General features: G+C 39.1%; 1 protein-coding gene across 1 annotated transcript in view; it reads right to left on the minus strand.

Moving 5' to 3' along the window:
• robo1 (roundabout, axon guidance receptor, homolog 1 (Drosophila)) overlaps positions 1 to 16,113 on the minus strand; it is a 232,849-nt gene that overhangs the window by 178,557 nt on the left and 38,179 nt on the right. Inside the window, exon 2 of the mRNA XM_017308101.1 lies at positions 9,231 to 9,557. Coding sequence (XP_017163590.1) covers positions 9,231 to 9,557 — 327 coding nt within the window. The remainder of the gene's footprint in view (positions 1 to 9,230; positions 9,558 to 16,113) is intronic.

Genomic DNA, 16,113 nt, shown 5'->3' on the forward strand with positions numbered 1-16,113 from the left:
TTCCCTAAAACGGTGCACATGCAGCCTCTTCAATGTGTAAGGAGTTTGTCTCTCCAAAGCCTCAACAAGACACAAACGGATGGTGTGCGCTGCTAGCATGGCTGAAATATAAATATACCTCATGTACCTTCATGCAATTAGTCATTTTCAATGACTCATGTACGCTGTTCATTGGTGAGAAAACGTGCTAAGACTGACACATAATCTCTCCATCCAATACTACTGAGCTTTAGCTATTTTGCAAAGCAGAGTAGACAAAAGTAAAAATGCATTAAACTTTCTGTCACAGTTTCAGAGTAAGATTAACTATTTTACCTCATTTAGGCGATAAAGTTTACAGCTTTATCTGTTTTTAAATGTTGGTTTTCTTAAGAAAGACAAAAGATGTATATAAAAATTGGTCTGTTGTACTTCTGAAGGACTCGTCCTTCTGGTTCGTCTTGACCATGTAATCCATCAGAGGTGGGCGGAGCACAGAGTGATTGATGCACTCCTTTAACCACGTCTGCACACCTGCCTCTTCCGCTCAGGTAGTTCCTTTTTCACAAAGCACTAGACTAGATATTGTTCAATAGGGCAGTGTTCAGGCACTGACAGATTGATGGAATCAAATACATAACTTGCACAGGAAGTGATGCCTCACCCATCGTGTCCTATCCAAGCCTTCACACTTATGTAAACCAGTCCATTCATTCTAGTTCCTCTGACCTGACTGGATATGTGTTGTGTTGTGTTTAGGCTTGATGCCAATGTTCACTGTAGAACAACACAAAGCTCTTAAAACTCTTAAAAAGCTGCCCTGCTTCTCTGCACTGGCTCTTATCTGCTGTGCTCTACACTTTCCCATGGTAAGTATTTTCTGCTCTTGGCCCTCTATCAAGCCCTCAGTATTAGCTTTGGTGGGGAGGGCTGTGTGTGGGCGAGGTTCTGTTTGCCTGTTTGTCAAAACACACGGTTCTAAAATCTTCTGACATTTCACACATTTATACACAACCAGAAAAAAGAGAGATGTGAGCTTGTTTTTATGCTGGCTCTGCAGAGCTGCTCTCAGTGGGACACAAAAGCAGTGTTTTAGGTCTGTTGATACCTAGCAGGTCTATGCCCATATGTTGTTTTACATACTTTTGTAGCAAGCTTACATAAACCCCACAGTATCATATTTATTTCTATAAAAGCTGCATGATAGAATTTTTATAGAAATATGATTTTTACTTATTTGCTAAAACTATTCCTCTGGCCTGACAGATAATTTGTGAAGAAAAATCAAGCTTCTCTGCCTCCTCCCTGTGGTTCTGCTGCTATCTGCAGAAACACAAACAACCAATCAGAGCCAGATGGAGGGTCTTAGCACTGTCAATCATGGTCGTGAACGTGCTGCTCAACGTGGTATTGGCGGAGAAACAAATTATCGTCACAGGAAAAATGTTAATCCTAAATTATTAGTTGCTATGCTAATTAGGATTACCGTCCACAGCAGACTCCGTTGTTGGGAAGTAGCTGTAGCATAGCAGAGCAAGGGGTTGAGACTGAGCATAGCGTACATGAGCATGATTGACAGCCTAAGATCCTCCTCCTGGCTCAGATTGTTTGTTTCTGCATCAGCAGTGTATTTCTCCTGTAAGGCCTCAAGTAAAAGGCAGAGAGCTTGATTTTTTCACAGATTATCTGTCTTATATTACACTACCATAGAGGCAAATATGTAAAAAAATTTTAATAAAATTTACCTTCTCTAAAAATTTCATTTAACAACCTACTTTACCTTATCTAAAAATGGCATTTAACTTAACTTGGACTCAAGGTTGCAATGAATAATGCAAATAGCCCAAATTGCTAACGATGCTAAATTCAGCAGACCACACAATTCTTGCGTAAATATAAATTTTTTAGAAGTGGTCAAATTGAAATGCATGTGTCGAACTGATTTAACCAGAATAGGCTCCTTAAACAAATCCAACTGCTCCTGGAAATGATGTCAGACATACTGTAATTTTAAAGTTCACAACGCTGGACTGCAATTGGCTGTACCACAGTATGCACCTCATAACTGTTTAGAAGCAGAGGGACTAAAAATAAAGAAGGATTTATTAAATCAGCCACACAAGCACACTTCACCGGAGTCAAAATTATGGAACAGGAAGAGGGGCCGAGGAGTGTGTGCCTACGCTGTCGACGTCTGCTGCAAGACCCCTGTGTGAGCTGCTTGCACCAATTTGCTGCAAAACTCAGTGAAACAAATAACGGCCACATAGATGTAGCAAAACTAGAAGACCGCCAGATCAGTTGATGCCACTTCTGCTGCATTTTAACAGTCCTGAGTAGGCAGAGGACGATCACAGCTATCAAGGTATATTGAGGATTTTCTATCACAGGATTCTTAATATTTGAAGTCCATTTAGTGTTAAGTCAAGGAAAGAGCCAGTCTAAGTTGTTTTTTAGGCGGACCAGAGTTTTGCATTCTCACCTCCCCAAACAAACCAGAGTTTGATTAAAACGGACCAAACAGGGCTGGTGTGAATAAACCTAAAGTCTTATTATACTTTAAACAAAATTATACAAATTCAACAGAACATTTTTCAAACGGGGTTCTGCAAAAAAATCCCAACCACGATCACAGCTTGACTGACAGGTTTTCACATCAGTGGGAGCTTGCAATGCCTCCTTTAGACCGGTGCAAGCCAGCCAACTGTTCCCCACGCAACAGATGACACAAAATCTGCTGGGACGGACCCCCTTCCCCTCAAGACTTCTGACATGCTGACACCCTCCCCCTCCCCAATAATCAGATAGTCATTGAAGCCAGCTGTCTTCATATGGTGACAGAGATTTTTCAGCAGCACAGAGATCAATGTGATTGTGAGATAAACTTGGCTGAGGAGAGTTTCATGCAGTGCACCAAACTCATGTAAACATCCTTCTACTTCTGTTGTTAGTGGCTGTGAAAAGTAAACCCGGCCTCTGGTGTGAGGCATCTGCGTGTGGAGGTGAGGGCCCGCGGCCAACCTTGTGCGGTCCACACTGTGTAGTCAGCCAGGCCACTAGACAAAACTTGAGCCCCGAGGTTATCACACGCTCAAGTGGTGCAGTGTGCCGTCCATTACCTCACTTTACTATCTCCACATCCAGAAAAAAGGGAAACAAGCTATTCATAGGGCCTCTCAGAGCCCCAGGCAGAGTGCTGGGTAAAGATTATATAGTAAGAAGACATATCTCATTGTGTCTATCTTTGTAATTTTTAAACAAATATGGGGGCACAAAACCATAAATTCTGTAAAGCCCTTCTTCCTTAGCCTTGGTGCTAAAAGCTAAATATGTGGGAATGATAAAAAAAAAATTGACTTTTCAAGAATCTGCTTTGCAAAAGTATTTGCACTCTTTGAAGTTTTTCAATTTTGTAAACCACAAACCTTAACATGTTTTCATTAGTGGTGGGACTCGATTAAAAGTTTTCATCAAGTTACCTGCACTGTCTGTAATTAATTAATTAACATTAATTGCACTTTATTCAAAAACCATGTATGGACAAAATAAACACTTGTAATTTGATTCGAAACATAAATCAAATTACATTAAAAAATTCACATGAAACATAGATCAAGATAAGTCTTCCATTTGGGTTTAAAAGAAGACAATCTTAAAACACATTTTTAAAAGAAGCCAAAAGAGACTTGAGTCATCAATTATATATGCACAAATAATATACAGACATACAAATTGAACTACACAGTTAATGCTGTTGCTGGAACAAACACTTAGAGAAGGGAGTAAACAGACAATCCACTAAGGCGACTGTGGCTTGTGAGTATAAATTTATGATAAAAAAAACATGTTCTTAAAGTATATAGCTGAAGATTATCTTCTTTCTTTGTGCATGAGAAAAATTAATTATTCAAATGCAGATTATGTAAGAGTAGTTTAATTTCCCTTCAAGCTATATATACAGGCTTAGCTTAAAGTGACTTTTAGGGCCAATTTATATGTTTTGCACAAATTATCTGCAGATGAACTTACCGAGTGTGATGGAATGATGCCTTGACAGCTACATTACTGTAGTGTCAATGACCGCCAATGAGAAAATCATGGACTGATGTGTAAAAAAAGTGAGACTTAAGCAACTCATGCATTGCTTATTATTATAAACCACTTTTAAATCCCTGCACAGTGTACCAGTTTGCTAAATTTCCAAGTTAGAGGACTCAGCTACAGCCTCCTAGCTGAGTAAACTGTAAATATATATAGAAATACAGACTGTGGGAGAACCACAGTGCTGGTTCTGTTGGACCTCAGTGCAGCTTTCGACACTGTTGACCATGACATTTTACTGAATCGACTGGGGAGTTGGGTCGGACTCTCCGGTCCAGTGCTCAACTGGTTTGAATCYTACATAAAGAACAGRGATTTCTTTGTTTCAATTGGAAACTTCTCATCAGAGAGGTCAAASGTCACATGTGGGGTACCCCAAGGTTCAAACCTAGGACCCCTTCTTTTCAATATTTATATGCTCGCACTGGCTAAGGTTATAACAGGACATAGGATTAGCTACCACAATTATGCGGATGATACACAGCTCTACATCACGATGTCACCAGGTGACTCTGAACCCATCCAATCACTGAATAGATGCTTAGAACAGATCAATGTGTGGATGTGCCAAAACTTTCTCCAGCTGAACAGAAACAAAACTGAAGTTATTATCTTTGGACCTAAAGAGGAGCGAACCTGAATCAACGCACAACTTCAGTTATTACAACTAAAAACCAGCGATCAGSCCGAAACCTGGGAGTAGTGATGGACTCTGACCTGAACCTTCAGAGCCACATTAAGACAGTCACAAAGTCGGCTTTCTATCACCTGAAGAACATCTCTAGGATTAGAGGACTGATGTCTCAGCACGATCTAGAGAGACTCATCCATGCAAGCCAGCCAACTGGCATTTATCTTTAGCCGCATTGATTATTGCAATAGTGTCTTCACAGGTCTGACTAATAAATCARTCAAACAGCTGCAGCTGATCCAGAATGCTGCTGCTCGCGTTCTCACTAAAACCAGGAAGATAGAGCACATAACACCAGTTTTAAAGTCCCTACACTGGCTCCCTGTAGCTCAGAGAATAGACTTTAAAATACTGATGTTAGTATATATGTAAATCACTGAACGGTTTAGCACCACAATAGATTAAAGATCTGTTATTGTTGTACCAACCGTCTAGACCCCTCAGATCTTCTGGTTCTGGTCTGCTCTGCCTCCCCAGAACCAGAACCAAACGAGAAGAAGCAGCATTCAGTTTCTATGCACCACAGATTTGGAACAAACTTCCAGAAAACTGTAAAACAGCTGAAACACTGGGTGCCTTTAAATCTCAAATTAAAACCCACCTGTTTAGAGTTGCTTATGGCTAAATTAGCGTTAGAGTGCGGGTTTTGAAGTCTTCCATGTTTTCATGTCCTTAATGTTTTTAATTTCTTTTTATTTATTTTCTCACTGTCTGCGTTTTTAATACTTTTTAATCTTTTTTTATGTAAAGAAGGTTTAAAGGTTTGAGTCCTTGTCAAATTGCGGTTTGACTAAAGAAGTTTTAAATGTTAAAGTTTTTATGTTTACTTTTTAATTTCTTTTTATTTCTCTTTCTCACCGTTTCTTTTTTTAATCTCTTTCTCTTTCTCACTGTTTATTCAATGGGACATGCTGTTTTTATTTTAATTATGCAAAGCACTTTGAAATGCCTTGCTGCTGAAATGTGCAATACAAATAAAATTTGATTGATTAATTGATTAACTGTCATATAAATCTTCTCATTATGAAGTTAAATAGGAGCAAAAAATTTGCCATAAATACTTTTGGCTTGATTAAATGTTAATTTGACTTTTCCATTCGCTATGTCATTAACATTTCTCCTTTCTGGCTTTGTTAAGCTTACTTTATTTTTCTTCTTTATTTTTTCGGATATGTTACACGGTACAACTATCATGAGCTACAAGCCTGAACACAGGTGGAAAAAGTTTGAATAATTATGCCGCCATATACGTCCTGTAATAGTCGATAAAGTGTACTGCAGTAATTTCCTTTGTTGCCTTTGATGGTTGAATTTATATTTGACCACCATTGTTCAAAAATGTCTAAAATGTTTGTTTAGCATAAAAACTTGAAAAGCTTCTTTTAAAATTTGCCTCCTCCACACATCACTTCCAACGTGGAACATGCTTTTCTTGGGTTTTACTCTTTGTTCTTTATCAGTCGCACATTCTTAAGAAGGAAGTTCATTAAAGGATGTTGACATATTTAATAAAAAGAAAACAACAAAGTAATGGGGGGAAATCCTAAGCTTGTTTGAACACAAACAGGATTCATGGCTAATGCATTAGACCGGGTTTTGGGTTAGAGGCCAGAGATAGGGAGACTGTGTGCTGAACTGTACATTCAGTTAATGATAAACCAAACAAGCTGGGTTAGCTCTGTAACCTTGCAAAACAGTACTTGTTGAAACTGTAAATACTGAGATAATCACCTCTCTCTCTCAAAAAAAAATTGTGTTTTAGCCTTTAAAGTGTCAGAGAGGGAGACCAAGGCAAAGTAAGCACTTTGAAAACCTAAGACATCCTTCTTTGGAATTTCACCTGAAACTAAAATTAACTCTGTAAAGCACTCACTGCATATGGCAAACATCTTGAACTAAAATAAATACAAAACTGTCTTCTAGCTTCATAAGGCAGATTTATAGCTTATAGTTTGTTCACTCTGGATTTGAATGTAGCCTTGAAAAAAGAAATGTCAGGGTTTCTGTTATATTTTTTTTCCCTCTCCTTCTGCCATTTTTTTTAGTCGGCAGGCCTCCATTCTGGTTGCTAAAACAACATAATTATATGTAGTTAAGCATAAGCTGCAGAGAGGAGTGAGTGAGAGGCATACGCTAAGCATGGAGGAGAGAGAGAGTAGTGGTTTGTCATTACTGGTCTGTTTGAACCTTACAGAAAATAAGCAGCCTAAACTTGAGACTGAGCCAGTGGTACTTTGTACTCTGCTCCCATTCCTTGCCAAAAGTCTTCTTTTTTTCAAGTTGAAAAGCTCACCGCATACATAAACAGCATAAAGTCTCAAATACGGGAGAGAAATCGCTACAGCTCAAATATGTGTGAAAACATGCTAAGCCAAAATCGTAAAACTGCATTTTTCACAATTTTGGAATATACAGTGCCTTGCAAAAGTACTGATTGGCTTAAAAAAATAATATTTTTTCGATGTCACAATATTAGAACATATATCAGAACATATTGGTAAATATTGCGATGATGATTCTGTTTCATCTGCATTTCCATCATCCTGTGATCTTTAGCCTTTTGGGCAATGTGTTCGATTTGAACATCTGCAGCCGTAAGACTGGCTAAAGGTGACAATAAGATATAAAATGCAAATTTAGACACTTTAGACAACAATTATTGATGATGATATATTCACAATATTTTGAGTAGCCTTAGTTGTATCCACATACGTCAATTAGCTTTATTGGAAGTATATATGATAGAACAGAAAGTAGTGCATAATAGTAAATAAAAAAAATAGCTTTCAACTTTGTTTAACTTTTTGCTAAGTAATTCAAGCTTAGTAGTATTGGATGGAGAACATCCGTGGTCATTAGTATTCAGTCCTACCACAGATTCTCAACAGAATGTAGGTCTTCAACAGAACTTTGACAAGAACGTTGACATGTCCTTTGATTTGACAGCCATGTGTGTGAATGCCATGCTGTGAATGGTCTCTAGACCATCCACCACCTACAGGTCTGGCAGCAAATTACAAATAAAGCATCCTTTGTTTTTTTTTTATCTTTTTCTTACAATGCCGTTCGTCTTGCAATTGTAAGAAAACGGCAAGACGAGTGTGTTAATTTTTACACACTTCTTAAGTGTTAAAAGTAAAATTGTTCTATCAAAAGCGTTACCATTGGTGGAGACCAATGGTAACGCTTTTGATAGAACAATTTTACTTTAGAGAAGTTGCCTTTATTGCTAGTTTTTATTATATTCTTCAACAAACAGCCTTTACAAAATAGTCTTCAGACTTCAGAATTTTACTTTATATGAGTAAAGGGACCAAGCAAGTCTTCCAGTCATAAATTATGTTCAGCCTCGTTTTTCTCTGTTACGTAAAATAAAAAATAAAGTCTATAGTTGAAATCTCAAAAAGGTGGAACATTTCAAGAGATCTAAATGCTTTTGATTAAGGCACTGTACATTATCAGTTCTATATACTCCAAATTGAGGTTTTATGTCTCATCTGAAACCAGGCAGTTGACCATTACAAGTGAAATTGCAAACTACTCAGCAGGCACCTCCAAATCAGCCTCTGCAGAGTCCAAAAGCAGTCCACTACCCCACCCACCGCACTCCACAATCATTCACACCTAAATGCCATCAACCCACACACACACACACATACACACACACACACATGTACCATTCTTTCTTTTCCCCATCTTGATTAGATTACAGTGAGCGGGTTGGTGACAGCCTCTGGGCATGCCTGAGGAGCGGTTGATATCTGAGCCGTCCTCCTCGCTCCGCACTCTCAGCCAGTCAAGACGGAAAGAGATAATATGTCTGAAGAGCTGACCTTACTGACAAAAACTGCTTCTGAAGGGTCCCTTTGAAACTAATTTGTCAACATTGAATGCAATAGGCAAAAACTGATATATTTTAGGAACTCATGTAGTGCTTGAACAAATATTTACTAGCTGACCTTGCATGTGCTTGAATCCCCTTTTCACTAAATCGGAGCATTTCAAACGATATCCGTCTCTCGATATCCATATTTCAAGAAACTGTGTAAGAAACCTCTGCATCAAAAGGTGACTGGACACAGATGCAACGATTGCATTGGCTTCAGAATAAAAGCCTCATATCTATCTCTCTGACAAAAAAAGCAGAAGCTGTGCCAAAACAGAAAGGCCTTTGTTCCTATTGTGGCTCCTGACCACCTACCAAGGGGTCCTTTAGTGAAGCGCTCACCCTGGAATGATCAGACCACATCGCCCCCCAAGGCTCCACAGGCCTTGCCGAGACCTCTGGGCTAAACACATCCTGCCCATCTCCTGAGAGATTATCCAACTCAATGAACACATTGAGAGTAGAAACAGTGGACGAAACTGGAGCCTGCTATTCAGCTCTATCTGAAACCAGAAGTCTTTATTCGCACTCAACAGCGGAGAGGGAGAAAGAAACCAGAAGACGTGCACTTACTTGCTACTTCCAGCGAGGCATTGTGGCTCACTGCCTCTCCCAGGTAGTTGCGGGCAACGCAGACGTAGGAACCTTCGTCCGGTTTGCTCCGTCGTCCGTGGACGATGCGCAGGAAGAAAAGGGAGCCACTGGGCAGCAGCATGCGTTGGGAGCGGGGATTGTCCCTGTCTGTTTCCACCCGCTCACCATCTTTGTACCACTCCACAGTTGGAGCTGGCCGCCCCTCCGCCTTACAGTTGAGCGTGGCAGGCTCCCCTTTGGATACGATCAGGTCAGATGGGTGCTCTACAATCCTAGGTGGGGTGTCCTCTTGGCGCAGCCGAGATCCTGAAAAGGAAATGAAACTGTGAAAACTTTTCACCATCTTGATTAGATTACAGTGAGCGGGTTGGTCTTCAGAAATCTAAAAGAGTAATTTGGCTGAAAATAGGTGGCTTGCCCACCTAGTAGGAATAGTTTAAAAAGAAATTTTAGACAGGCATAGCACTGTATGTGACATACATTTTGTCACATTACAACCTGCAGTGTGTTTTAGATATGATTGTGAGGTAGAAGAAAAACAACTCATGGTTTTCAAATGTTGTTGCAAATAAAAATCCATCTTTTGGCAACCAAAGACTAAAATTGTTGCCCATTTATTTTTGCAAAACAACTCAAGCACAGTCACAGTGGATGGAGAAAATCTGTACATAGATTTGATAGTCTTGCCACATATTCTCAACAGATTTTAGGTCTGGACTTTCACTCAAATTTTCTAATACATAAACATGCTTTGATCAAAACCCTTCCATTATAGTGCAGGCTGTATGTTTATTGTCACTGTCCTGCTGTAAGGGGAGATTTTGCCAAAGTCTTCAGTTTTTGCAGCTTCCAATAGGTTCCCTGTGTTTAGCTCCATCTACCTTCTCATTAACTCCGGCCTGCTTCTCTCTTCTCTAGTCTGCTGAAGAAAGGTTCACAGCACGAGATGTTACCACCATCTTTCACTGTGGGGAAACATGTCTGCTATGTTCCCTACATAGTTTGTGGCAAACCGCAAACAAGACTTCTTTGGTGTTCTTTCAAAGATGCCCTGCTGCTTTCCACTCTTTCATAAAGGCCAGATTTGTGGAGATCATGACTAATGGTTGTTCCTTTCGAGAGACTTCCACCTGAACTGTGGATGTCTGCTGCTACCATGAGCCTCTTGACTGTTTGTCTTAATTCCCTCCTTGCCCAACCTGTCATTTTAGGTGGAAATGTCTTCGTAGATTTGCTGTTGTGTCATATGTTTTCCATTTTCAGATAATGGATTGAACAGTGCTCTGGGAGACGTTCAAAGCTTGAACTACTGTTTCATAACCTAACCCTCATTAAATTTAGAGGACTTTATCCCTGACCTATCTGCTGTATTCCTTGTTCTTTGTGATGCCCTTCTTATGTTAATGTTCTCTAACAAACTTTAGAGGCCTGAATAGCTCTGTTCTTAGATTAAAGAACTCACAGAGGGACTCTATTAATCGGAAGGTATAAGGACAAAAATTAAGACTATTGCCCGTGGTGGCTACTTTCATGTCACAGGACATCCATTTTAAAGTCAGCTATCGATCTGAGTAATAATAGGCCAGCACCAGTGACTAGGCCAGCACCAGTGACTCATTAGAGTACTGACTTGCGTTAGCCTTAGAGAGGTTGATGATTAGCATGCCTGGCCTGGTCACACACTGGATTGCATACTACTGTCCGTTTGCAGGGATGGGCAGGCATCAACACTGGATACGTTTAGGATGCCTAAACTGGTCACCCACAACTCATACTTATTTCTTTAAAGAAAACTTTGTCAATAAAAATGTCAATACATTAGATGCACTGATGTGTTCTTTAGACAGATTATTTTACTGTAATCCAATGTGACATCAAGTATAAACATAATCTATTACACAAAACTGAAGGTGGCTTCTGATTCAAGTTGATGGCTAGATGGTGTTTCCACCTAATATTTTAAAACCAAAACGTCTTTAATTGGGTCTAATTTCAAACTTCAAATACATAAGACTGTTCTAATATGAACTAGATTATTGTACACTAAATCGGAATACTTAAACATAGCGTCTAATTTGTGAAAACTTTATTTTATTTGTGAATGTCTTGCCACATTGAATTGTGAGAGTTATTGAACTTTCACAATTCAAATAAAGGTTTCATTAATTGGCAACCCTGCCAACAATTATTTTGATATAGTTTTCTTCCAAGAAGAGATTAAGTCACAGGTGACCAGTTTAGCTATGCTAGTTGTTAGCCTATCCAAGATTAATGCTAGCCTATGCAAGGCTAAGCCCAGTCTATATGTGCTAATGGACAACAGAACAGAAGCTTACATTTTTACAATCCAATGGATGACCAGCTTGCGCATGCTAGTCACCAGCCTCTCTAAAGCTTACACAAGTCAGAACTCTCCTTCTCATTAGCCAGCGCCGGTCACTCACTTACTGGTGTCGGCTTATCATTAATCCAATCAGTAGCTATCTTAAGAATGGATATAGCCTCCTGTGACAAGAAAGCAGAAACCACTGGGTACACTAAGGTCGTTGTTTTAATACTATTACCACACCATATATTTACGAACTAGGCCACTTCTAAAGGTGCAAGCAAATGGGCTGAATACAATGCCTTAAGATCTACAAGCATGAAAAAGTCCAGTCAGTATAAATATTTTTGGAAAGCCCTAACCATATTTTTAGCCTTTTAATAGTATAACTTTTTTTTTTAACATTCTGTTATTTATGAGTGGTACTCCATCCCAACCCACATTCACTGCTTATATGTGTGCCTCTTTTTCTTTCAGTTCCCTAGACAACACTTAGCATGTGTGAATGCATAAAAGACAATACTTATTGCATGTCTACTGAACTGACATTGAGTAATTAAATGAACACAGAGAAAAAAAAATCTGTCAAGAGTGAAATGCGAGGTTTTGAAGAAACAAAGGGTAGAGATAACAACTGACCAATCTGGAACATTACTTTTTAATTAGAGCATGTGCTCCTTCAGTAAAGGTTAACGACGCTGCAATTTATGTGACCGTCATTTCTCAGATCAAAGAACAGAGCAACAGAAACAAGGAAGGGATCTGTAAAAAAAAAAAAAGCAATGCACCTTAAAGGCAAAAGGAAATTAAGAGATAAGAGATAAGATAAGAGCACACCTCACAGTGGCCTCCCAAACAGGGAGCCACATCACCAGGGACACCGTCAGTGTCAACAGCCGTGTGAAAGGAGTTAACACCCGAGTGCCATCTCTGGTCATTACTTCTGCTCCCTGACCACTCAGCTGTGGCTATCAAAGCTGATTTACATGCAAATCAGCTCCCTGTTGTTAATTCCTGAAGGGTGGGTCTTGCACTGCACTTCTGCACGCAAGTTCTGTTCGTCAGAGAGTGACACAGGGCTCATCCCTCCTCGCCATATTGCCCACCGTAGGCTTTTGGAGCCTATTCAGCACCAATTAGAGGGAATCAGGTCTAATAGGAGGCATCGGCCTGCAATTAATTTACCCAGTATCCCGTGAACTTGCCACACTGCCTCATTTATGTTCCATCTACCCAGCCCCCGCCCTGGTTTTATTCAGAAAGCAGTGCTGAGGAGGCATCTTCCATTGGTTGCCAAGTTCTTTTTTTTTTTTTTTTTTCTTTTTTAAGTGAAATCAGTATAATTAGTGACAGCTCTGTTGAAAGATTAATCACTTCAATGCAAATGCATAGCATGGCCGGTGAAATATAATTAATCCAGCTGCCCAGCGGAGAACATTTTGATCATGGCTCCTGTAAAAACGTCAGGTTTAGCCCAACAGTGACAGCAGGCTAAAACTGAGTGGATGTTTTGAAAATTAACTCATTGATAAAATTATGACAAATGCTTACATTTTGTCATCTCTCCCATTAAATGTATGCATCTCATCAACCTTTCGTTCTTCCTTAACTTATACAAAATCATTGATATTCTGAGTAACTGCACTTTCTGTACATAATTCTGTGTAAAAACACAAAATCTTGTCAAAGTTTTCCGTTTCTACTTCAAATATCTTAGTACACTTGAAATAAGACAAAACTAACTTAGAAGTTACTTTTCAGAAAGACACAAGAGCCTGTTTTAAGTTCATAATTCCTTAATATTGATAAAAACAAATAAGTGGAACACTAAATTGTTCTCATAAATGAAATGTCTTGTTACATTTGCAGATTACTTCACCAACCAGTAATTTTTCATCAGTATTAATGAAGTATTGACAACAATCTCCACTGTTACTTATAAATTAGTTTTGTCTTATTTCAAGATATTTAAACTAGAAACTAGACTTGGTGTGATTTTATGTTTTTGTGGTGTAAGAGTCTTTTAGCTTAAAATTATTCAGAAAACATTGTCATAAACTGTTTATGTTCTCTTTCCAATTTGGACAAAGCGAATGATCTGTTTGAGGGAATTAATTTCAGTTCAAATTTAGCGTTTATATTTCTTTTTTTTTAAAAGCTTGCTTACAGAACTGCATATTTTGGAATTTAGTGATACACGACTAACAGTTGGCAGGGGTGAAAAATTATATCTGAAACAGATGGAAAATTAGATAGGAACACATCAACCCTCTGGTGAGATTAATTATCTCACTCTCTGGCACTGAGTAAAGTCCAGCCTTTCCAGCTTTTGGAACCGCCTCAAGCTTGAATAAACTAATTATATTCCAACTCTCATTAGACAAACTTTTGAACTAACAGACTTAATGACAACAAGGGTCATCCAACGGTTATGGGGAACCCTCCATTACTGCTGCATCAACTGCCCCTCTGCCACCGCCTTTACCCGCCAATGCATGCAAGCATGTTTTATTAAAGAGGACTTTAAAAGCGCCACTGCTATCTGCTCTGTTCTTACCCACCCAGAGTTAGACAGCTTCTCTCTAATTTGAAGCAGAAGTTTGGGTTTTTACAGAGGCCATTAACTATTTAGATGTGACCCACTGGGAGGAGAACTGTGCAACGATGAGCGCTGTGTTTGATCAAAGAGTGCTCACTGTGGATGATTACACTGGATCTGCATGATTAACATGTAAACTCCAAATACAATGGAAAGCAGAAGAATTTTTATTGGAGATCTGGGTGATCGTTTCGAGTCAGTGAGATGCTGAAAATTGAGTCGGTATTGCGAACTTGCTGCTCTGAAGTTGTAGACCTCAGGGTCTGCAACTCCAGAGTTGCAAGTTGCTCTTTAAACACCACACAGGAACATTTAGTAAGAAATAAGCAATGCCTTGAAATATAAAAGTGATTAAAAATATATTTCAATAGAATTTCCAAAGCACTAATAGAGAGAGGGTTGGCATTTTATAGAGGAACCGTTAACTGTTTAGGTATGGCTTAATGAGCGGAGAACACTTCAATCAATAATAAACGTGCTGAGTGTTCATTGCAGATGATAACGCTGGATTCGCATAACTAACATGTAAGCTTGGTATATGATGTAAAGTTCAGTAATATCTGTTAGTGGTGGTGTCCAAATACAACTTTTTAGTCTCTGATGCGATATAAATATTGCAGCTTTAAGTATTGGCCAATATCAATATTGACATGATACGATATCAGCATAAATCATACATACTTTTATTATTTTGTAGTGAGGAATGTTAGAAAAGGCTTGATCAAGTGATTTTACTCAGAACAATAGTCAACAACAACAGACATGAAAACAACTGACTCATTTAGCAGGATACATGTGTTGCCAGTAGAGGAGGGCGAAATTGACTAAAAATTTTATCACATTTTGTTGTACTAATATGATAATGATACAGATTATGGTTTAAAAAAAAACATTTTATTGCTTATTATTTAGGTAACGAGTAGTTTTGCAGACATGGCATTCGCAAAAAGTAACTGTATTTAATCTATATTTTTAGTCTTTTTTAACGTACTTGATACTCTCGTAGAACAAAAAGCAGAGAAAACAATAAAACAACATTTCTGGTCACACTTTCAGTTTTGTTTTTTGTTTTATCTAACATCAATAGCTTTAATAAATGTATCCTGACAACAGTAAATCAAAATTATTGTCATGATAAGACATTTTTCAGGATAAATGATAAACAATATAATAAATGCCCACCCGTAAATTCTGGATAGAAATTCTGGGGCGGACAAAATACTTTAGTGGAATGCTTCTATCAGCGTCCAATCTTAATGCAGGTCGATATAATACAATACTGACTTTCTTTGGCTGATATCGGAGCGATTTACGATGTCAACGTCGGACTGGGACACCTCTAGTCTGTTACGGAAAAGCTGAGGAGGATCAGTTGGGAAAGCATTCTGAGTACAGTCCTGTGTCAACTTTGCCACGCTGATCCAAACAGATACTCGATGTGAACTCTGTTACCTCAACTCCAATACCCCTCGTCAAGAAAAAAAAACATAAAAAAAAACAGAGAGAGACCCACGCCGAGGGTGGGAGTGTCCCACCACAGGACATCCTGATGCTCCACTCTACAGGTGGAAGCACTCCAAGATTACAACTGATTTAATTGCTGTAACTACTGCACAGACGGAGGGCCAATTCTAAAAATGAAACAAGAGAGTAGAGTGCACACTTCACCACTGAATCAAGCTGTTCAGAGTCTCTCGCTCTTTTTACTTTGAGTCAATCTAACCCACCCACCCCCAGCGCTGCCCTTCCTTCCCCTCTACTGCTTTCAAGCACCTCTCTCCTATGTTTTATTCCAGCCTCCATCCCCCGCCCCCTCCCCATTTGCTTGCAGACAGAGAATGTGAGATGAGTTAATGCAACACACAGCCTTACCGAAGGGAACCTGGGACTTCTACTGCAAGAATCTGATCGATTTTTGCTCGGGGCCAGATTCTCCC

Source organism: Poecilia reticulata, linkage group LG13, assembly GCF_000633615.1.
Source record: "Poecilia reticulata strain Guanapo linkage group LG13, Guppy_female_1.0+MT, whole genome shotgun sequence".
Classification (NCBI taxonomy): Eukaryota; Metazoa; Chordata; class Actinopteri; order Cyprinodontiformes; family Poeciliidae; genus Poecilia; species Poecilia reticulata.